General features: G+C 43.6%; 1 protein-coding gene across 2 annotated transcripts in view; it reads left to right on the forward strand.

Moving 5' to 3' along the window:
- akap6 (A-kinase anchoring protein 6) overlaps positions 1-23,799 on the forward strand; it is a 95,515-nt gene that overhangs the window by 16,375 nt on the left and 55,341 nt on the right. The window contains exons 1-6 of one of the 2 annotated variants that reach the window (XM_002932830.5): positions 6,821-6,949; positions 8,241-8,492; positions 8,742-9,893; positions 20,119-20,241; positions 20,741-20,837; positions 22,769-22,911. In XM_002932830.5, the coding sequence (XP_002932876.3) occupies positions 8,880-9,893; positions 20,119-20,241; positions 20,741-20,837; positions 22,769-22,911 (1,377 nt within the window). In that variant the 5' untranslated portion in view covers positions 6,821-6,949; positions 8,241-8,492; positions 8,742-8,879. Of the gene's footprint in view, positions 1-6,820; positions 6,950-8,240; positions 8,493-8,741; positions 9,894-20,118; positions 20,242-20,740; positions 20,838-22,768; positions 22,912-23,799 lie in introns of those variants that run through there. The other variant, XM_004917276.4, reaches the window with a different exon arrangement.

A 23,799-nucleotide genomic window follows, 5' to 3' on the forward strand; every position in this document is an offset into this window, starting at 1 on the left:
TTATTGAAAAAATCTGACATTTTGAACACCAATTGTGCTCTTTCTCAACGTTACATCTTCAGGCATGCTCCATGCCATTGCGGTTGGAAAACTGATGCAAAATAAAAACCAATTTATTAAGGTTTTCACCTAGTTACTTGGTTAACATTGAGCTCCATCTTGTGGTTATTATGGGTATTGCATGGTGTGTATTTCTATTGAGAACAGCAAACTATAGGAGAACAATATCACTGATGTTGAAACCAGGAGACTGAATCTCATTGATGTAGCATATGTGTGTGTGTTAGATACAAGCTGGCATAGTATTGTAACATAGTGAAAAATAAAACGTGGGACAAAAAAATTGCAATTGTTTGGGCGTGCAGCTTGGTAGATATACCTCTTACTATAAAAGGCCAATTGTTGCCTTTACACACTCTATAAACCCATTTTCTCTATATACTGATATATAAATATATCAATCTTTTAAATTTTGTAGTGATACAAAACTATCTATAATCCAGTAATCCATTATCCAGACAGGTCTGAAATACAGCAATGCCATTTCCTATAGTGTCTTTTTTATAAAAAAAATATTTTCTTCATGTTTGACTGATTTGCAGCATGTATGTGTATGTATGTATGTATGTGTGTATGTATGTATGTATGTATGTATGTATTTATTTACAAGGTGTAAATACAAACAGGGGTATAGTTAGAATAAGTTATACAGTAACAATAGATAAATCAATGCTAAAGAGATAAGAACTATCAGTACACAGTTTGCATGAGGTCCCTGCCCCCAAGCAGCTTACAATCTATTAGGCAGTATTTCCCTTGTAATCAATGGTAACCCCCACTGGTTTAACTGTTACTTCTCCTTTAAAGGAGACATATTGGATACACGTAAAACCCTAATTTTGTGGGGAATTATGAATAATATATGGTGCTGGTTTCACTTTGGGCTCAAAAATTAATCCTATCTGTAAAAATGGCGTATTTATTGGAGCTCCTTATAGATCCTATCAGTTCTCAGTCCCTGTTTCAAATGAAGGGTGGGTGTGTCCTAAGGGTCCCAGCCAGAAGCACAGTAGGAGGGGGAGAGCCAATAATGAGATTGCACTCACACAAGCAAAGACAGGCTTCAGTTCCCTATCAGGTCAGCCTAGCTGCTGATTGGTTCCTATCCCACAGTGCCCTGTACTGAGATCCACCGTCCCCCCGGCACCTCTGCACATCCAGAGAATTCAGCCAGCAGGAAGTGGAACGGATGGGCAGGACTAGTGGATTTTGGTGGAATTTCTCTATAAATCAGTCCGAAACACAACGTTTTTAAGCACCATACTTATATATTTAGAGGAGTATAATTCACTAGTACATTCTTAATTTGTATTTGATATGTCTCATTTAATAGTAAACTCTACAAAAGTCTATACAGTAAAGGCTTTTATAGCAATGTTATTGAAAAGAAAACCATTCCCATGCACACATAAGGGGCATTTAGGAATACAAGTGTAATGTACAAGGTGCTTAAACAGATGTTGTGCTGGGTAAATCGCGTACAGGTAGCAGCTGAATTTGTGTGCTGATGCCATCAGTTCCGGTGTCAATGGTGGGTTTAGTGTGCCATTCATTAGGTGCATGATGGGACCACATTCCCAAATACAGCTAGGTGATCTGTGACTGTAGTTGGGAATACTTAATGAATCAGATGAATATGAATGCAGGACTGCCCAGATCAAGGACGACTTTGACATAGGTGTACACTGGATATGGATTAATAATCCCTGTTTTGTTTATAGGGAAGATAATTTCCTAGTAGCTTAATGCACAGAATGTCTTAGTGCCTTATGTATGCATGTATGTCTATGTTTATTTATAAAATGCTACTTAAGGATACAGCGCTGTAAAGTAGAACAATAAATTAATATAATAGATGGGATTATTACAATAATAGATAAATACAAAGTATGATAATAAATACAAGATAAGGTTGCAATAAGTTAAGAATCAAACAGAAAAGTCGATAGAGGCCCTTGTCCCATAGAGCTTACAATCTAAATGGCAGAGTAATTTACAGACACAAACAGGAGGATATGAATGCTGTAGGTTACAGTAGGTGACACTTCAATATAAGTGCCAGTTGCCAGATATGGTGCTGTGCGACTGCCCCAAGAGGGAGTCTTTGGGTTTAGTCCTGAAAAGACTGAGGAAGGATTCTCTCCAGAGGAATTCAGGGAGGGCACTCCAAATGTAAGGAGCAGCAAGGCAGAAAGGGTTAAGGTGGGAAACCACTATTGATAATGGGTAAGTGCAGCAGAGCTCTAGTTATTATCTGTATTCATCATGTGCAAGTCAGTTGTGTGTGTAGGCACAAAACCTGGGAGTACCCCCTCCTCAAGGCTAAGTGTTACTGCCACTTCTATTAGTGTCCGTGTACCCTGTACTTTGCTATTAGGCACAATTCATCAGAACAGGGCAAATGTGCACTGGTGATACAGTGAGCCCAGGCCGGGAGAAGTGTGTATGGGAGCAAAGTCCCTTGAGGGATAGTGTGCACAATTTTGCATCCACTTTTGTGTTGTGCACTTGTGGTTGTAAATAAGCTTTATTATGTTACATCCAGTAGGTTAGAAGGTATTTAAAACCAGACAAACATGGGGTAGTGATCAAGTACCAGGAAGAACCCTAATCATGTGCCCCACTGGGTCATCATGTGATCTGAGCAAACATTTTGGGGTTTGAGTAAAGTTTAAGCAGAAAATGGGACCTCTCTTTATGCACCCTGAGTCCTGCTTCCCCCTTCTCTGTAGTAAGTGCCTCTGATACACAGCCACCAAAGCTAAGCAGCAGCATCTGCGTTCCCCATAGTCCCCATAAACAGTTATTTGTCTCTCGCTCTCACTTGTGCCACAAGGGTTGCACTCATGGCAACTAACTGTTCCTACTTGGTTTACATGCCACACATCCTGGGAATAGGATTGAGGAACAGACAGCAGTGGGCCAGGCCTGATCTTCACTAAATCCCTTCCTGTTACCTGAATAACTGGTCTCTGTTATAATGAGAATAACAACCCATTTATACAGCAGGCACTTGTCTTACATATAGGCTTCAATGGCTCTTTGTATAATTCATAGGGGTAAGGCAGAAAGGCTAGAAATAGTCTCTCCTAGTGTAACCATTACATTTCATTTAATAGGAAAGATAGAAAACATAAAAATCTTTTTTTTTAATTATTATTAATTTTTGCTCAGTTACCAGGCTAGATGCTAAGTAGTTTGATAAATATTCCAAGTGATGTGTAAACTGACACTATCATTAGCGAATAATTATCACTTCATGCACGCTGCTGGCAGTTGATCGCTTTGAGCAGGTTCTGCCTTTTATGTACAGAATGCTGTCAGGGCTATGGTGTTGGCACTAGGGTTAGAGGTGCCATTTATTGTCACTTTCCCAGTATATTCCTTATAAAAAGAGTTAATTTATCCTCCCAACCATTTTAGCCCACCTAACCCTAACCTTCCAGATGCAACTGTTCTATCATTCTATTCTTTCCATGTCATATACTATATCTACAGCATTTGTTCTGTATTTCTATATAGAATAGAACAAAAGAACAAAGCTGTGGTAAGGAACAAGCTAAAAGCAATGCGGCACTAAAAATGGACCCAATGAAGTGAAAGGCAAAGCTCCTCTTTCTACATTTAAATGGAAAGTACATTGTTTTTATTAAGACAGTTTCCATTACAGAGCCAGTACAGCCTGGGTAGGCAGTGAATGAGATGCTGGGGGCCACTAGTGTTCTGCTAACCAAATAGTTCCCCTTCCTAATCATTCCCACTTAACAACTCAGGACTTTGGAACCTTTAGAACCCACCACCACCAGCAGTTGCAGAACTGTTGTCCCTATTGTTACTCTCCTTCCACACACTTGTCCCAGTCAGCAGCCTATTAGCATGTGTATCCTCAAATAATAGAGGGGCTCATTCAGATACTTATCAGGGAGGCTGGAAAATTCTGTAGACAGGGTTGGACCAGCCCAGACCCAACCGGCACTCCCCTGGACCACTGATCTATTTTTCCTGGTGGGGGCCCATGGGGGGTGGCAGCCCCAGTGGGCTTTGCACCCCTCCAGTCTGACCCTGTCTTTAGATATGCCCTATGGCTGCTGGGCCTGCATAGATCCTTGTCTAGTTATTGGTCAAAATCAGGCTGTGCAAAGATTTGCTTGCTTTGTCATAAATGGACAGAATTAGGCTCTGAAGTCATTCAATTTCATGAATTTACCCAAATGCTGAGATTTTGTTACAGGGGCTCATATACTAATATAGGTACTGAATTGCATTAGATCAGTTTCCCATAGCAAACAATCTGCAATTAGCTTGATTATACTACCATAATCTATACTGTACAGTGAAAGCAAAGACCTGACTGGTTGCTATGGTCTGTTGAAGTGTAAAACGATGCAGACAGGCACTATCTGTGGGTTCTGGCAAATGCCAGAGGGGCTGCTGTAAGATGCCATAGTCAGTCTCTATTTATTGGGCTAGCGGGGGGCTGTTTGGGCCTCTGTGTACTTAAATTGCCAGGGCATATTTTGAGTCCCAGTCCAGACATGGATGCAGACAAATATAAGAGGCTATTTATAAAGACCCCAGACAGAAGTGCAAGAACTCATGCAGAAAGCAGTTCTGTTGGGTAAAAAATCCAGCATGTAGCTCAGAGCGCATCCTTGACAGGGGCAGGCCAGTCCTGTTCTTACCCCCTGCCATAGGGCAGGCAGTGACCTCTGCCCACAGTTGCTCCCTAACGTGCATGACTGACCAATGTGTAACCTGCAAGTTAGAGGCCTACACCCACTCTCCTCTCATGAATACAGTGCTGGCAAACACAGGGGGCGGCCGCCGGTCTCTGTGCTTCCAAATGGAGCCCGATACCTGTAGCAGTGCATCTAGGCTGGAAGGCAGCATGCAGATATAACAAATAAATGGCTGTTTGTGCCCATTTTGTGCACTTGGCTTCTTGCCAATAGTTTGGGAAAGTTACAAGTTGTCCTTATTCTTTATTTTTGGTGTTTTTTGTAACTGTTTGTTGTTGTATTCTGTCTCTCTTCAGCCTGAAAAAATAGGCAGGGACCACTGACACTGGCAAACAAAAGCAGCTATATCCCTGGAATAGATTTGTATTGCTGTTATTATTTATCACATAGTTCTCTCAGGCCCTCTCCTCTTCATCTTCCAGTCCTGATCTTCCAGATGCCATTCACATTACTGCTGTCCCAGGTCACAGTCTTTTGGTGCCTCTGTACAAGTGCACAGCCGTTCTAATTGTGTTCCTGACATAGAAATACCCTGATTGGTGGGTGCCGCCTGCCTTGGGTTGCACATGGATTGTAGCCAAGCACTAATTGGGCCTAAGAGGGCTCTTAGTCTCAGCCTCAAATTAAGCACTAATGTGCCAACGTACTGGCAACATAAGCAAACACACAGCCCACTGCTCAGTAATCCAGTTGGGATACCATTTCTAAATGCCAATGATAGTAAAACTGTGCCATACCTGCTACCAAGAACTACAGTTCCCAGAATGCTTGGTAAAGATGGTGTGAGCTGTAGTTTGACAAGGCAGTCCTAATCCGATATGGGGTTGTTTCAATCGGTCACAGTCTCTGATCTAATTGCCTGCACATTCTTTCTCTGAGCAGTACATGACAGCTCTGAAACTACACTTCCCATAATCCTCAGCCCACCAAGGCCAACAATAGCTGTAAAGCCACATGCTTTCCTAAACATGCATTCTAATTGTAATGTTATATTTTCATTGATAAGAAAATAAGAATATTGCTATTCTTTGTCAATGAAGAAGAGCTGTTTGTGCTAATACAGAGCTGTATGCGCTAATGCAGGGCCGTATGTGCTAATACAGAGCTGTATGAGCTAATGCAGGGCCGTATGCGCTAATGCAGGGCCGTATGTGCTAATGCAGGGCCGTATGTACTAATGCAGGGCCGTATGAGCTAATGCAGGGCCATATGAGCTAATGCAGGGCCGTATGTGCTAATACAGAGCTGTATGTGCTAATGCAGGGCCGTATGTGCTAATGCAGGGCCGTATGTGCTAATGCAGGGCCCTATGTGCTAATGCAGGGGCGTATGTGCTAATGCAGGGCCGTATGTGCTAATGCAGAGCCGTATGTGCTAATGCAGGGCCCTATGTGCTAATGCAGGGCCGTATGTGCTAATGCAGGGCCGTATGTGCTAATACAGAGCCGTATGCGCTAATGCAGAGCCGTATGTGCTAATGCAGGGGCGTATGTGCTAATACAGAGCTGTATGCGCTAATGCAGAGCCGTATGTGCTAATGCAGGGCCCTATGTGCTAATGCAGGGCCGTATGTGCTAATACAGAGCTGTATGCGCTAAGGCAGAGCCGTATGTTCTAATGCAGGGCCCTATGTGCTAATACAGAGCTGTATGCGCTAAGGCAGAGCCGTATGTGCTAATGCAGGGCCGTATGTGCTAATACAGAGCTGTATGCGCTAAGGCAGAGCCGTATGTGCTAATGCAGGGCCCTATGTGCTAATACAGAGACATCTATGCTAATGCTGCGTGTTTGTTATACACAAGACTAATAACAGCAGGAGGTTGTAAAACTTTCCACTTCCCCATGGTTCAAGGTTAAATAAAGTCTCCTGCCATTGCAGTATCTGTGGCCCCCTATATAGCACTGCAAGGTTAACTGTTAGAGTGCACAGCAGTGCAGGGGTTAAGGGTCTCTCCCAGTCTCTGTCACATACTCGTTGGTGACAGATCAGGTCCCAAAATAGCCTTGGGGAGGGGCAGCGAGTGGCTGCTTGTTTGCAGAACATGGTTGGGACCGAGGGTCTTCCAGACCCAGGCAGAGACCCTAAATGAGAAGACTGTGATCTGACTGGTGGACAAGGTGTTGGGGGTGTGCCTGCCACTTGAAACCAGGTAGGGTGTCTATGGGTGTGCATTTCTGGTGTGAGTCCTATTCTGTTACCCGGTACTGTACTTATGTGTGCGTTACTGCAGCTTACACATATGCTGCACCATGGGGAACACTGTAGGCTTGGCTTATTATGTGTCAGTATGGAATTTCTGGCTTGAAGAAAATACAAAATGTGAATGTATTTATAATACAGAAAGTAAAGTGCTTTCCCCCGAATGCACGCGCAGCCCCTGTGCCCAGTGAAGCCCCCGCCTCGGCTGGCAGCTGAAATATCTCTGTGTGTTTGGGATGTTTAGTAGGAAAATGCCCCGACAGCTGAGAAAGTGTAATAGCAGCTGTCCTCTTGTGTCATCCGCCCTGGGACACGCACAAACCTCCCTGGCTGCCCACTGCCACCCTCCTACATGTCTCTCCAGCACAACGCTGGTAACAGCACTTTCAACTGCAAGCTCTTGGGGGTCCTGTCACAGGGATCCTGTTATTTCCCTTATGGGCGTTAGAATTTGGGAACAGAAGTGGGACAAAGGCTTATGGGGCGAGAGTGTTTGGACCTGCATGAGTGTGCATGCCTTACTGTGTAATGGCGGCTTTCTGCGTTGCTAACTCCTTCAGTGCCAATATGAGGCTACAACTAAAAACACAGTTCAGATCTCTGGGATGTGGTGGAATCTTTTTCTGAACTGTCTTTAGTGGGTGCCCCACATAGAAGGGCCCTAAAGGGAAAAGGGAAAGGCCAGTAATATACCAAATGCCCTTCTTACCATAGCAGGTACTGCAAAAGTATCCATGGTGATAGCAGAATGAATGGCACAGTTATAACAGCGGTGGGATTATTGCACAACAGCAATGGGGATAGTAGAATTTTAGGAATATAGTATCAATGGGGAAATAATAGCACGGGAGTGCCAATAGGGTTAGTGGGATTAATAGCAAAACTGACCTTGTAATAGTAGTGAGGCTCAAAGCAGTGGGGATAATAGCCGAACGTAGCAGTGGGACTAATACCTAGCACGTTTGGCACTATATATAATCTCAACATGGCTTGATTTCAATGAAAGCAGTGTCCAACCTGCGGCTTCTCAGTACCTATTACACCTTCTAACTGAAGCCGGTTTTGCCTTGCATCTCACCACCCCAGAAGACACATTTTCTTTTCTTTAAATATATGTATATATATATATATAGTTATTTTAAAATCCAATGTCTACCTCCCTTTCATTGTTTTTTTACATTTCCTATCATTTCTCTGTTGTCCATCTCTTATTGTTTTGTCTTTCCCTCTCTCTATGGCAGGAAATATGTGAGGACATCTCAGACCATGTGGAACAGATCCATGCCCTGCTGGACACAGAGTTCTCCCTAAAGCTCCTCTCATACTCTGTCAATGTTATTGTGGATATCCACACTGTCCAGCTGCTGTGGCACCAGCTCCGGGTGTCTGTGCTGGTGCTCAGGGAGAGGATCCTCCAGGGGCTACAGGACAGCAACGGCAACTACACCCGCCAAACAGACATCCTACAGGCATTCACCCAGGAAAACCAGGAGGTAAGTGTGGGAGTGTGGGCTGCCTGATTGTTTGATACAAAGATTTGGGGGGAACATTTAGTTAAAGGGTAGCGTAAGCCTAAAAGAACTAGGAGCTAATAAGAGTGTCATGCCAGAGTTCAGATTCTTTCTCTATATTATATGCAGTATATTAGTTTGCTATTATTTTACTCAAGAGCCATTCTTAATATGACATGGGAAAAAAAGATAGTTTTGGAAAAATTCTAAAATCTGTCATTGTTCTTACAGGACAGGCTAGATGCTCTTACAGAGGTGGACTGTTCAGGCCAACTGACCATTAGATGCCCCCCAGACTACTTTTCCTTGGACTGCGGGATCACGGCCTACGAGTTATCAGATTACAGCCCCCGGGAAGAGGAGAACCACATGCTACCTGCTAAGCCACTACAGGCCTGGACATACAGCGCTATGCAACAAGAGTTTCCAGATCTGGTCAAGGGTCCTGGCCTGTTGAGTGTTGCCCCTGAATGCAAGGAGCAGCTTGTGAATGAGGAGGAGAATGACTGTATCCCTGTAAAGACAGAGGAATCAGGACAGCAGCCCCCAAGAGCACTTTCTCTGGTTGAAAGCACCACCCCCAAAAGACCCCTACAAGACAGCAGTGACCATGGAGGTGACTCACCTACCCGCCCATCGCTTCCTAAGAGGGGGCTTTTCTTAAATGACACTGGCCATTTTGGGCAAGCAGGGTTTATTGGGAAAGCTGTAGAAATTGACTCCTCTCAGTCTCTGTGTCCTTCCTCACCTCGAAATCACCTAACTCTCACACTGACACCTCCATACACTCCCACTGCTCCTACAAAATCCAAAAGTCATCTGGAGGCAGAGGATGAAAAGCCAAGCAGATCTCAAAGTAGCGAAGACTTAGACAGTGAGAAGCCACAGTGCCTAGAAACAGCAAAGTCCCCCAGTGAAAAAAGTTCCCCACATAGAACACAGAAAGAAAACACAAGAGAAATGTGGGAAGACCACAAAACACTGGACTCACCACCCCAGGACCAAGAGACCAGCAGCTGGTATGGGTCAGATGAGTTCTTGGCACTTCCTTCACATTTGCACCAGACTGATGTTCTTGCTCTGCACCTTGGAAGCCTTTCCCAGTTAGTGTCTCCTGCACCTGAGGACTCCCAGCCACCCTTTAGGGATGTGGAAGATTGGGAGATCAGCTCAGGCTCTGAGGTTGGTCCCAGTTCTCCTCGTTGCCTCTCCCCCAGCACCCCCAGTGACCTGGCCTCTTATTTGAATAGCAGTGGGCAATCAACACCACAGTTGGCAGCATCAACAAGTAGCAAGAGGCAGCACAGAGCAGAACTCATACAGAAGCTCATGTGGGACATACAGAGGCAAGACAACGATCGGCATGTGTGGGACAGAATCCAGGTGAGGATGAATTGGATGGGCCATGTCACCCTAATACTTGTCTGTTTAGCCAAACACTGTTTGTTCTACTTGTGGTATCAGGTACAACCACCCTAATATTTTCTTAGCTCTTTGCAAAAGTAATATGGGGGGCTACATCATTTCAGTGCAATATTAAAAATACTGTACATAGCCCACCCTTTTCTTAACACAGAGTGAAAGAAATGAACTCCAGTGATGTTTGGCACCTTTAACAGTATAAATTAAAAGGTGTAATTTTTAGGAGGGATAATAATCTTCTCTGCTTTATACTGAATTATTAGTTGAAGTTATAATCAGCCAGTACATCAGTACTAAAGCTATGATACAAATGAGCCAGTGGGTGACTCAGTGCCCCTAGGTATGTCCAAGGCCTACAGCAATGTCCCTCTGCAAATAGAAACAGAGCTTATGTCCAAAGCAGTTCATGCCCCCCCCCCCCAAAACAAAAACAATGGAGTCATGGGATCTTAACTATTTGGTCTAAGCCAGTGCTGTCCAACTGGCGGCCCGCGACCCCCCTCTGTGTGGCCCCCCACCTGTCTGGCTGCTTTGATGGCTTACCTTTGAGTAAGCATTAAATGGTATCAATACTGAGATTAACTGGCCCCCTGCATGGTTCTCACCTCAGATTCAGGCTGTAATCCCCCTGTATTGTTTAAAAATGTAATCCCCTGTGTTTTTCACACCTTTTAATACCTGCATTGTTCACCCCCTGCAGTGTTCACACCTCAGGCTCAGACTGTAATCACTCCCATTGTTCACTTCTTCACACTTCAGACATAGGTACTGTAGGCAGAGTATGGCACATACAGCCAGCATAGGGCAGGTAGAGTATGGCACACACAGGCAGCATAGGTCAGGGAGGGTATGGCACACACAGGAAGGGTAGTGCAGGCAGAGTATGGCACACACAGTCAGGGTAGGGCAGGCAGAGTATGACACACACAGGCAGGGTAGGGCAGGCAGAGTATGGCACACAGAGGCAGCATAGGGAAGGCAGAGTATGGCACACACAGGCAGGGAAGGACAGGCAGAGTATGGCACACACAGACAGCATAGGACAGGCAGAGTGCTGCCTGTGTGTGCCATACTCTGCCTGCCTTATGCTGCCTGTGGGAGGTGAACCTGGCAGGGGTTTGTTGTGGTAGTTTGTTAGCAGTTGGAAATAGCCATTAAATGGTCCCTAAGGTGTGTAGTTATTTACTGGGGGTTGCTCTGCTATCCACAGGGGAGGAGGAGGCATATGGAATTTAAGGGTATATCTTAATATGACATAATTCTTTCACATATGAATGATGGTTGATATCCCCACAGTAAGGACCAAGCATTTGGGATTTTGCTGTGCTACCACCATTGTGATAAAATAGGTGTGGTTTGAAGTGGGTGTGGTTTCAAAAAGGGGAGTGGTCAAAACTGGCTTCCATTAGCGGCCCTCCACCATGTATGCTAGAGAAATTCCGGCCCTCGGCACCGTAGAAGTTGGACAGTACTGGTCTAAGCTATACCAGCTAATTGGATTCTCAATTAAACATTCAAGCATTCAAGGCCCTTGACCCCAGGAAAGCCTCAATTATTGGTCTACTGGTCACATGGAGTAGAATGGAGCCCAATGAAAAACGTTCTACATGGAGACATCCTTATTCACCAGGCCACACTCTATTATGTCAACCCCGTGCCTGGGGTCTGCCCAAACCCCCCCACTCTTACAGCATGGTGCGTGGGGCATTTTTCAATCAGTACTCCATAAATTCAATTCTTTTCTATTATTATTGTTGTTCTAAAATTTACATTTTGAAAATGATTTGGTTCTGTTTCCCTGTAACATCTCATTAAGCCACCAAATTTGATTTATTAGTTAATTAATTCTTAGCAGTAGTAACAGCTTCACTTGGCACGTCACACATGGTGGGGTGGGGGGGTGAGAAGCTTAATGTAACATGTCAGTTCAGCAGTTACAGTGTCCCTGAAAAAGTGATTTTCCACTGTTGGCAACTATGTAAATGGGATACATATCAGCTATTATTTTCCAAGGACACCTGCATTTTTTCCTGCATTGCCCAGATAATTATTGTCCAGCTACACAGAAGTATTTCCAAGTATTTTCCAGAGCAATTGTGAGGGGCTTCAGTAGAACAGTGTAAGGCCCTGCCTTGTCTTCGGAAACATCACCCCACTGTGCAGACTATGTACTTATTTTTTATTTGTGGTTTTTTAATTATTTAGATTTTTGTTCAGCAGCCCTCCAGTTGTGAATCTAGTTGTTAGGGTCCAAATTACCATAGCAACCAAGCAATGGTTTGATTAAGAGACTGGGATATGAATAGGAGAGCCACGAATGGAAAGATAAGTAACAAAATTGTAGCCTCACAGAGCAATAGGTTTTGGGCTGCCATTTGAAAGTTGGAAGAAGAAGGTAAGTAATTAAACAAGTGTAAACAATAAACAATGAAGACCAGCTGAAAAATTGCTAAGAATTGCACAGTCTGTAACATACTAAAAATATACTTGCCAGAGATACTAACAATAGAAATGAAAACTTTTCAACATCTATTATAACAATGTCTTTGCATGCTATTTATAATTTTGCCATAAAAAATGCTTTGACCTGTCTGATCCCCCATGTTCCTCTATGAGGGGGCAGCCATATTTGTGCAGCAGGAGGCCGTTAGCATTAGAAGCTATAACTGACAGGCTGAGAAGGGACAGTCAGGTTGGCAAAACAGTCAGGCTTAGGGATTTTAAGTAACAATTATTTACAAAAGCAGAACTATGAGCGAAGTCAACATAGGTAACGTTTTATGTAGATTCATAGGGGCCGATTCACTAAAGGTCAGTAACGCTTATCGCAGGTTTTTTTGCAGAAAAAAGCATGCGATAATTAATTCCCGATTGATCAAAGTCATATTGCATGTGCAAAAAAACGCACCATCGCAACGTGTTATTTACCTCGCATTGCGGTAATTCTCGCATAGAAATAATACTAACGCATGAGTCACAAACACATATGAAGCGTTAAACGCTTAACACCTACATAGCGCTCGTTTTATCAACCTTTGTAAATTGGCCCCATAGTTTAAAAAGTTATTTTTTCAAGTCAGTATCACTTTAAAGGTGAAGCACCCATATCATATTCTGTATTTGAAGGCCTAAAGCCGGCCATACACCCACTGATATTATCGTACAAAACCTCTTTTCATACGATATTCGGTCCGTGTATGAGACAACCAATATTGCAAAGGCTGCGGATATCGGTCGTCTCGTCGATCGGCCAGGTTAAAAGATTTTGATCGCAAAATCTACGTTCAGGGCTGAGTTGGCAGGTGGAATTTCTATTGTTTCTACCTCCATGATTTTCCCTCTACGATTCAGCCCTGAACATCAGTGGAGGGTGGGAACAATCTTTCATTATTGTTATTGCTATGTGTATGGCCACCTTAACAATGGCCAGGAAGGGGGACAAAGCAGAATTCTTAGATAAACTAAATTTGGGATTATTTTTTATTCTTGTGATTTTTAAAGGAGAAGGAAAGGCTTAATCAATGGGGAAGGGGGGTGCAATTTGATTAGCAACCCTCCCAGTGTTCACAGATATGACAGGATATGGTTGAGTGAAATCGGGGTCACTTTTTCAAATGGTTATCTGGTTGCTAAAGGTTAATTATTCCAGGACCAGGCATGGGTTTTGAAAAGTAAGATAATCATTATGAGCCTGAAAAGAAGAACAAGCAACATAAATAAGACTAGCAATAAAGCAGAATACCCCTGTATAGTATTTGTCAGCACAGCCAATTCCAGTCTCCAGCACCCATATTCTAATGGCCACCTTTCCTTGCATTATAGCCAAAGCAGCAATACTGGGCAGCACAGAACAAAGGGCTATAAGGTGCCTGAAACTTTGCTGTGCAGTGTACAAAATCATAATAAAGACCTGGACTGGGATTTAAAATAGGCCCTGGTATTTTAAGTACACAGAGGCCCAAACAGCCCCACCAGCCTAATAAATAGTGACTGTCTATGGCATCTTACAGCAGCCCCTCTGGCATTTGCCAGAATCCACAGATTGCCAGTCCGTGCTTAAAAGGCAGCTTTATTTAAACAAATGCCGCCCAGTATCACTGAATTGGGGTCACTGACCCTGGCAACCAGGCAGTATTTTCAGCTACAGCCTAGAAAGAGCAAGAATAGGATTATTTAAAAACCATACAAAATAAATAATGATGACCAACTGAATTGTTCTATAAACAACAATTAGGTTTCCTAATGTTCATATAACACTGTCCTAACCTAACAAAGCAATCTTTTGGGAGGGGAGGTCCAGGCCAGAAGATGCTGGGAGATTTACTGGTCACATGCTAGATAATACTAATATAACTGGTTACTATTATTTACCTACTGCCCTACAAGTCCCATGGCAGGACCTACAGTCTTTCCTGCTCTCAAGCTATAAGGCAGGATATGCAGGACCCTCACCCCACTGGGTGCCTCCTAAAGGCAGCTCTGTACCTAACAGACCAAACATAAAGTCTGTGTATCCTCCTCACAGTGGGTGCCAAGGCCACTTGGGTTTCACAGGAATGTTTCCACCCAGAATGTTTCAGAAATGTTGAACAACACAAGGAAATCCATGTGCAATCACTAAACCCAGATAAACATGACTAGTATATTGCTTATCAACATCTGGCTGGATTCAAACTGCTGACAAGGCGTTGCCATACACAGATATTCATGTATTTATGTTAATAGAGGATTTGCTGAACAGTGCACTAACTACACTAAGTACAGAATACTCGACTTGCACATTTGTTCGCTATTCTACATCAAAATACTTAGGGGGGAATGTAATAAAAGTCCCAAGCAAAGTTATTACATTTGCACACTGAAGTTGGCATAATCTTTTGGAGCAAAAATAACTTTTTCAGAAAGGAGTTTAATTCCATACACTGCTCACTGGCACAAACGATAACATTCACAATCTCTTTTCCACTGGTGGAATCGGTCACTAAACAGCCGGGGCGGGCCCAGAGTATTAGGGGCACCTCACCCCTGCACACCCCACCATGCACGCGCATGTAGAATTGTGCATGCACAGTGACCCAGCGGGGGGGGGGGAGATGCCACTCAAAGACAAACAGCAGGGGAATGGGAGTATCCTGGCGCCCCCCCAGCGGTGCCACTTCTGCCTACCCCTAGTTCAGCCCTGCTAAACTGTTTCAGGGTTCGCAAAAGCTACCGTATTTTTCGGAATATAAGACGCACCCAATTTTAAAGGAGAAAAATCTAGAAAAAAAAGATTCTGAACCAAATACTGTAGTAAAATATTTTATATCAACTGTATAAAGTTAATTGTCTCTGGGCTCGCACATAATGAGGCTTCCCCCAGGGCCCCCCCCCAAGCATCCTTCAGCATCCCCCAGGCCCCCCCAAGTATCCTTCAGCTTCCCCCAGGCCCCCCCAAGTATCCTTCAGCTTCCCCCAGGCCCCCCCCAAGTATCCTTCAGCATCCCCCAGCCCCCCCCCCAAGTATCCTTCAGCTTCCCTTAGGGCCCCCCCAAGTATCCTTCAGCTTCCCCCAGGGCTCCCCCAAGTATCCTTCAGCTTCCCCCAGGCCCCCCCCAAGTATCCTTCAGCTTCCCCAGGGCCCCCCCAAGTATCCTTCAGCTTCCCCCAGGGCCCCCCCAAGTATCCTTCAGCTTCCCCCAGGGCCCCCCCAAGTATCCTTCAGCGTCCCCCAGGGCCCCCCCAAGTATCCTTCAGCGTCCCCCAGGGCCCCCCCAAGTATCCTTCAGCTTCCCCCAGGGCCCCCCCAAGTATCCTTCAGCTTCCCCCAGGGCCCCCCCAAGTATCCTTCAGCTTCCCCCAGGGCCCCCCCAAGTATCCTTCAGCTTCCCCCAGGGCCCCCCCAAGTATCCTTCAGCTTCCCCCAGGGCCCACCCAAGTATCCTTCAGCGTCCCCCAGGGCCTCCCCAAGTATCCTTCAGCTTCCCCCAGGGCCCCCCCCAAGTATCCTTCAGCTTCCCCCAGGGCCCCCCCAAGTATCCTTCAGCTTCCCCCAGGGCCCCCCCAAGTATCCTTCAGCTTCCCCCAGGGCCCCCCCAAGTATCCTTCAGCTTCCCCCAGGGCCCCCCCAAGTATCCTTCAGCTTCCCCCAGGGCCCCCCCAAGTATCCTTCAGCGTCCCCCAGGGCCTCCCCAAGTATCCTTCAGCTTCCCCCAGGGCCCCCCCAAGTATCCTTCAGCTTCCCCCAGGGCCCCCCCCAAGTATCCTTCAGCGTCCCCCAGGGCCTCCCCAAGTATCCTTCAGCTTCCCCCAGGGCCCCCCCAAGTATCCTTCAGCTTCCCCCAGGGCCTCCCCAAGTATCCTTCAGCGTCCCCCAGGGCCTCCCCAAGTATCCTTCAGCTTCCCCCAGGGCCCCCCAAGTATCCTTCAGCTTCCCCCAGGGCCCCCAAGCACCTTCCATTTCCCCCCTAACCTCCCCCCAGCGGCCTCCGGCTCCCGTGATGTCTTCCTCTCTGTGCCGCGGTTGCGCCCTGTGCGTGTGACGTCAGTACGCACGGGCGCAACCTTATAAAAGCGAGGACGCGGCAGAGAGCCGCGGCACATAGAGGGAGGGCAGTTCGCCGTATTTTTCGCCGTATAAGACGCACTTTTTGTTCCCCAAAACTGGGGGGGAAAAGTTGGTGCGTCTTATACGGCGAAAAATACGGTATATTAAATTGGAATAAAGGAAAATGTGTTTACACCAAGGCACACATTTTTGCATAGTGAATATTACATTTTCCCATTAACGTTACTTTTAATTGCAAAAGATCTTTGGCCTTGTACGATCATGATGTCCTTAATTTATCACTTATCAGATGGATTAAATGGATGACTGAATGGAAACATTTCCATTTCTGCTTTATATTAAATAAAAACTATACCCCCAATCTTACCAAAAAAAGCTGAACTTTGTCCATCAGTCAGTAGTGATGGGCAACTCTGTCCCTTTTTAATTCACCGAAAAATTAGTGAAACTTTGGAAAGATTGGCAAAATGGTGATTACAAAATTTGTCACATCTGGCAATTTTCTTGACGTGTGTAACAATTTTTTTGACATACAGCAATTTTTTTTACAGGCGCAACTTTTTTTTGTGCACAATGGTAATCGCGGAAGCACATGTAAAATAAAACAAATAGAACGCAATCTAGTGAAGTACGTTAAAATACCAACAGCACCAAACGTGCAAAGTGGCAAAATATTTTATCGTATATTAGTGTACACACAATCTGTCAATTCAAATGCTCACCAGATGTATGTAGGATAACTTTTTTTTGTCGTGCGCAAGAAGAATCAGGGTTGTACACATGAGCAGTTTCATGAAATATATTTTTATAGGGACCTACATTGTTCTGGGGTATAGTTTTCCTTTAAAAGTGCAGAAAACAAACAAACGTAACTGCAGTGGGGGGAGCATATGTGGTTGATTGATGCCCTTTTTGCATCCAGTATTGTTGTTTGTCCCATAATCAGATACTACTGGTGCTGGTACATGTATAGGACCCATTATCCAGAATGCTTGGGACCAAGGGTATTCCGGATAAGGGGTCTTTCCGTAATTTGGATCTCCATACCTTAAGTCTACTAAAAAATCAATAAAACATTAATTAAACCCAATAGGCTTGTTTTGCATCCAATAAGGATTATTTATATCTTAGTTGGGATCAATTACAAGGTACTGTTTTATTATTACAGAGAAAAGGGAATCATTTAACCATTAAATAAACCCAATAGGACTGTTCTGCCCCCAATAAGAGGTAATTATATCTTAGTTGGGATCAAGTACAGGTACTGTTTTATTATTACAGAGAAAATGGAATCATTTAACCATTAAATAAACCCAATAGGACTGTTCTGCCCCCAATAAGAGGTAATTATATCTTAGTTGGGATCAAGTACAGGTACTGTTTTATTATTACAGAGAAAAGGGAATCATTTAACCATTAAATAAACCCAATAGGACTGTTCTGCCCCCAATAAGGGGTAATTATATCTTAGTTGGGATCAAGTACAGGTACTGTTTTATTATTACAGAGAAAATGGAATCATTTAACCATTAAATAAACCCAATAGGGCTGTTCTGCCCCCAATAAGAGGTAATTATATCTTAGTTGGGATCAAGTACAGGTACTGTTTTATTATTACAGAGAAAATGGAATCATTTAACCATTAAATAAACCCAATAGGGCTGTTCTGCCCCCAATAAGGGGTAATTATATCTTAGTTGGGATCAAGTACAGGTACTGTTTTATTATTACAGAGAAAAGGGAATCATTTAACCATTAAATAAACCCAATAGGACTGTTCTGCCCCCAATAAGGGGTAATTATATCTTAGTTGGGATCAAGTACAGGTACTGTTTTATTATTACAGAGAAAAGGGAATCATTTAACCATTAAATAAACCCAATAGGGCTGTTCTGCCCCCAATAAGGGGTAATTATATCTTAGTTGGGATCAAGTACAGGTACTGTTTTATTATTACAGAGAAAAAGGAAATCAGTTTTACATTTTGAATTATTTGATTAAAATGGAGTGTATGGGAGACAGGCTTTCTGTAATTCGGAGCTTACTGGATAACGGGTTTCCCATACCTGTACTGTTATTACTATAGAGTGAGGTAGAATAGACATCATTTAGCAGTAAAGCTTTATTCACTAGTGACCTCCTGTGGCCATTTGGTGGAGTAGCTGCTCTTTAGAGATATAATCTCCTGACTCCTAGGGGGAGATTTATCAATTTTAGAGTTTTTTTTTTTGCACTAAAATGAAACTTGAGTTCGAACTATGTTTCAAAAATTCAAATGTATGGTGTTTTTTAAGTGCAATTAAGTTTTTTTCGAACAAATTTTCCTTATTAATAAATAAGTGAGCATTTTATAAGTACCAGTAAGTTTATTCGATTTAGAAAAACAAACTCAAAAATTGATAAAGAAGCCCATGTAATTGTAAGGCTGCAGAAGAAACAGCTGAGCCCCGTAATATTACCCAGAAACCAGTCACTCCCCACACACTCACAATCTAAAATAGCTTCAATTATTTTTTGTATATTAAGGGTTACTGTCATCCTGGCAAAAAACAGAGCATCTCAGGCACCAAATAGAAATAACTGATGGTGATTGATCTTGAAGTAGATCCAGTGATCAGTATCAGAGAGTGCATGGGCAGCTTCTTATTCCCAATGGGAAATGCTTCAAATGCAGGACGTCTTGTCCCTTAAATTCAGTTGCCAAGACACCCAGGTATCAATGCATTTCTTACCTATGGACTGTCTAGAGTGCCACATTCATCCCTGTGTAATACTGCTGGCTTAAAGAGAGGTCAGAAGAGCAAATGTTGTACCCGTGTCTCTAATGAAACCTTTCCTCATCTTCTGCAAGACTTTGTAGCGGTGAGTGGGGGCAATAGAATAACAGCTTTATGTTTTGCTGCAGATTGCATCCAATCAGCAGCTAGCATTTACTGGCCTACATCTGAATGAGTGCAGTGAAGCATGAGCCCTACATTGCCCCCCTTGTTGCATGTACACAGAATTTGGCATTTCCCGGGTATGTTGGGCAAATCACAAAGCTTGCTAAGGACTGTTGCCACCCTGTGGGTCTATTACTAAATGATTCCTACAGTTTGTGCAATAATCCAGTGAAACACACTCAATTGCAGAGACAGCAGTCTGCAAATATGCAAACCTGCTGTGAGTTCCCATAAGGAAAAACAGGCAGAACCTTATTTTTGGTGCCTGTACTGACATCGGACATAAACGTTCTGGGAGCTGTAGTCCCAAAAATACAGCATATTAAAAAATTGCTAGGATTTCAGGTTCTGGGGGATGGCAGCAGAGATTTCAAATTAGTGTCCATATCCCTTTAAATAGAGAGGGATATATGGAGCAATAAGTGGAGTAATAGGGAGGGGTTGTGCAAAGTAGTTATACTAAGCAAGTAGCAGGAGTTACAAGGATAAAGAGAGCAACAGCAGGTATTGGGGGGTGAGGTTTTCAGAAGGGATTCTGGGGATAAGTCACAAGAAAAAAGGCTCCTATGGTTAGATTAGGTTAATCAGTGGCAGAATAAATCTTACGGTTTTTGCCCAGGCTTATTCCCTACATAATTCACTAGATGGCACTGTTGTAATGCATTTCATTTGCTAATAAATTCATTTTCTTTCTTAGGGCTTTGTGTCCAAGCTGGATAGATTTATCCACTGGCTGCAGGATGCCATGGAAGCCACAGAGAACTGGACCCCTCCCCAGCCAGAGACAGAGGCCCTGCAGCTCTACCTGCACACACACTTGGTGAGACAAGGAACACGGCTGGAGACTTATTAACCCTAAAATGGACACACCTTGAGTATCCCAGTGCTTTTATTGATTGATTCTAATAGAACAGAGTGGCTCTCTTCAAGATAAAAAGCCCAAGATACAGTCATGGTGAATAGCAGGGTGTGTTATAGAAAAGGACAGATAAAATAACCCAAGAGGGCCTCTTGACAAATAAAAAAAATAAAAGTACAAGGCACATATAACTGCGTGCAGTTTAACTTCCAAATTAAGGGGAGGGGGGGGTAATTTGGTAAATGAATTTGAATAACAGATTGAGGACGAACAGTGGCCCCTGATTGGGCACTATGTATTTCTGTATTGCATGTGTAGAGTTTTTGCCAACCCTGCTCTCTAATTAAGGACAGTGGTTTCGGGACAAAAAAAAAAGCAGAGTGTAATAAGCCCCTTTATTAGCTATGAGAGGAGGACAAGTGCTCCCATGTGCCTTACCCAGAGCTCTGTTCTCTTGCAGAACTTTAAGCAAAGTGTGGACGGTCACTGCGCTCTGAAGGATGCGGTCCTGGAAGAGGGGCACAGGCTGATGGAAGTGCTGGTATCACACAGACCAGGTAACTGGCGACTTGTAGGGGTACCCAGGGACCTCATATATAATTCTGCTTGGCTTGATGTCTCTGGGACACAGGAAAACATGAGCAATACAATATAAATTGTCCTTTTTGTATCGGGCCAGGTTGTAGCATTCTTAGATGATACACATGTCTGTCAGCCAACACAGTGCCTGATTTTGAGTCAAGGCAAGGAAAGCAAACTTCCTTTGACCCCTGACTCCCTGCTGGGTCTTGGCCCATACAGTAAAACCCTTCTGGAAAAACAAGAAGTAGCAGAACTGGCTTATTATAGATGTAAGGGCTATTAAGAAAGGCCTTGTACATTTATTCATAGAGCTCTGCTATGGCCGTACTGAGAATCCGATGTGCAGAGTGCCATGCAACTGTATGGGCAGATTAGTACATGTGTACCTAGCTATGGGGAACATGTGAGCCTGGCATTGCCCTCGCTCTGTGTACAGACGCTGGCCTTGCTATGACTTGATACTGAATCATGTATTCCTGCATGAAATAGTAATGAGCTACAGGGAAGAGGTACGGTGATGCAGAGTATCATACTGTGCACTAGTAAATAACAGGCCCCCATCTGATATATTATTCATATTTACATTAACACTGTGACCTCCGCTTACTGCGACACAGCTTATTACACTGCTTTCTCCCCGCGCTGTTTGTGCCTAGTGACCCAGCTGAAATGTGCAATATATGTCCCATAGCTACGCACACAACGCCCAATGTACAGCTTCATCTGGTCAACTGTATGTATCCACAGGCGGCTGTATGGAGGCTTTCCAGTCTCTCAGCCTGTAGAAGTGCACATGGGTCACAGTCTTATTCTACATAGAATAATGAACTGCTGTGCCGATAATATTACATACAGTACATTGGCGCTAGTATGTCGTTTTGGTACGTAATTTATTTTCCCTTTCTGACAGCAAATTAGAGATTCCTTCAGATGGAGTTTTCCCTTTTCCTCAAGGTCAGCTGAAAGTTAGCATTCGCTTTGGTGTAAGGTTGAACTAGATTAACTAAATGCCATGTACAATATATATCATGTACACACAATAATGTTATATACTCACAATACAAACTATTATATTTACTGTACAAAGTATTATACTCACAACACAAAGTATTATACTCACAACACAAATGGGGCTGTGTAATAAATGGCAATAAGTTTGCCCTGGAGCAGTAACCCATAGCAACTAATCAGCAGGGAACATTTACTGGTCACCTGTTTAAAAACAAAAAAATATTTTTGGTTGCTATAAGTTACTTCTACTGATCAAATTTAGTACCTTTTATTAAATATGGGGGAAGTATTATTACTCACAACACAAAGTATTATATTTACAACATAAAGTATTATACACGTAGCATAAAGTATTATACTCATAGCACAAAGTATTATACCCATAGCACAAAGTATTATACTCATAATACAAAGTGTTATACTCTACACAAAAGGGGTTCTTTACATTACCTGGGCATAAGCGTAAGGGCACCTAGGGGCACAAGAGCAATTAAGGAATGCAGTGTGTGAAGTGCAAAAAATGGCCAGTTATTATTATTACATTTATTTATAAAGCTCCAACATATTCCGCAGCGCTGTACAATAAGTGGGTTTCATACATTGGACATACAGAGTAACATATAAAGCAATCAATAACCGATACAACAGGTGAAGAGAGCCCTGCCCAAAAGAGCTTACAATGTGGACATTTTAGCACTTTGTCTTCCTTGCTTTAAATGACCCCTTAAGTAGTCCACATTACACATAACACAAAGTCCACATTATTATATGCACAACAGCTTTACACTTGTTGTCTTTGAATAGGCCACTAAGTAAAGCACACAGCCCTTTATGTAATAATAATGCTAGCTATCTATATACGCTAAATCTAAACTGTTTTTCATCACAAATCCAGGGTTCCAGGAGATGCTGCAGATGATCAGTGCCCAGTGGAAAGAACTGCAAAGGCAGATACGGAGGCAGCATGGCTGGATCTTAAGTGCTCTGGATACCATCAAGGCAGAGATTCTGCAACCAGAGGAAGATGATAAAGCACAGGTAAGAGGGAGGGAGGAGGGACAGATCACAGGACATACAGACATACAAGAGTGAATTGGGTAGTGAAGAAGAGAAAGTGTGAGAGAGTAAAGACCAACAAATGGACCAAGAGCAGAAAGCCCAGGAATAGCCAGTCTAAGAGCATGGGTGGCAAAGGGGCAGTAAGAGGCTGAGCTTGGGCAAATCTAATGGAGGGAAGGAAAGGCAGAAAAAATAAAAACACAAAGTAAGGGGGAAGAGGGCTACATCTTCAGGAAATAGCAAGAATAGATGTAGGGTAAAACAAATACACCAATGGCACATTTGGGAACTCCTTTGACAGGGCAACTCCAGTTTTGCAATTCATTCCACTGGCAATTGCCTAGTTGCTCAAAAACACAGCGGTTGGCAAAGTGCTCAAAATTGCTTATATGCCAGTGCCCATAGACTAAAAGGACTAGCAGACCAAGAGAAGAGAGGGTGAGAATGTATATCAAAAGGAGACGCAACAGGGCAGACAGATAGCAGAGACTTGGTGCAAGAGTACAATCACAGGGCTTACTAAGGAGGCAGAGTGTAGGGTAGACAGTGTGAGATAGAAGCAGAGAGGTAAGGATCACATCAGGGCAGAACAGAAACACTGAAGGAAACCAGTACTCGGAGAGCTAGACAGAAGAAAGAGAAGGTGAGATATTAATGAAACAGCTAATGGCAGTCAGTCTGGGTATTATCCCCTAGTCCTGGATACATGCACTTTGTACCAAGGTTGTCACATGTCCCTCCATTATAACAAATCATGATAACAGTTTCTATATATTGCCATGTCTGTTCAGGCACACTTGCCTAATGAGCACCTTGATTGCTTATAGAGGCCATGCAGGGCTTTGCCCACCAGTCTTGCTGGTTATG

This window comes from Xenopus tropicalis, chromosome 8 (genome assembly GCF_000004195.4).
Source record: "Xenopus tropicalis strain Nigerian chromosome 8, UCB_Xtro_10.0, whole genome shotgun sequence".
NCBI lineage: Eukaryota > Metazoa > Chordata > Amphibia > Anura > Pipidae > Xenopus > Xenopus tropicalis.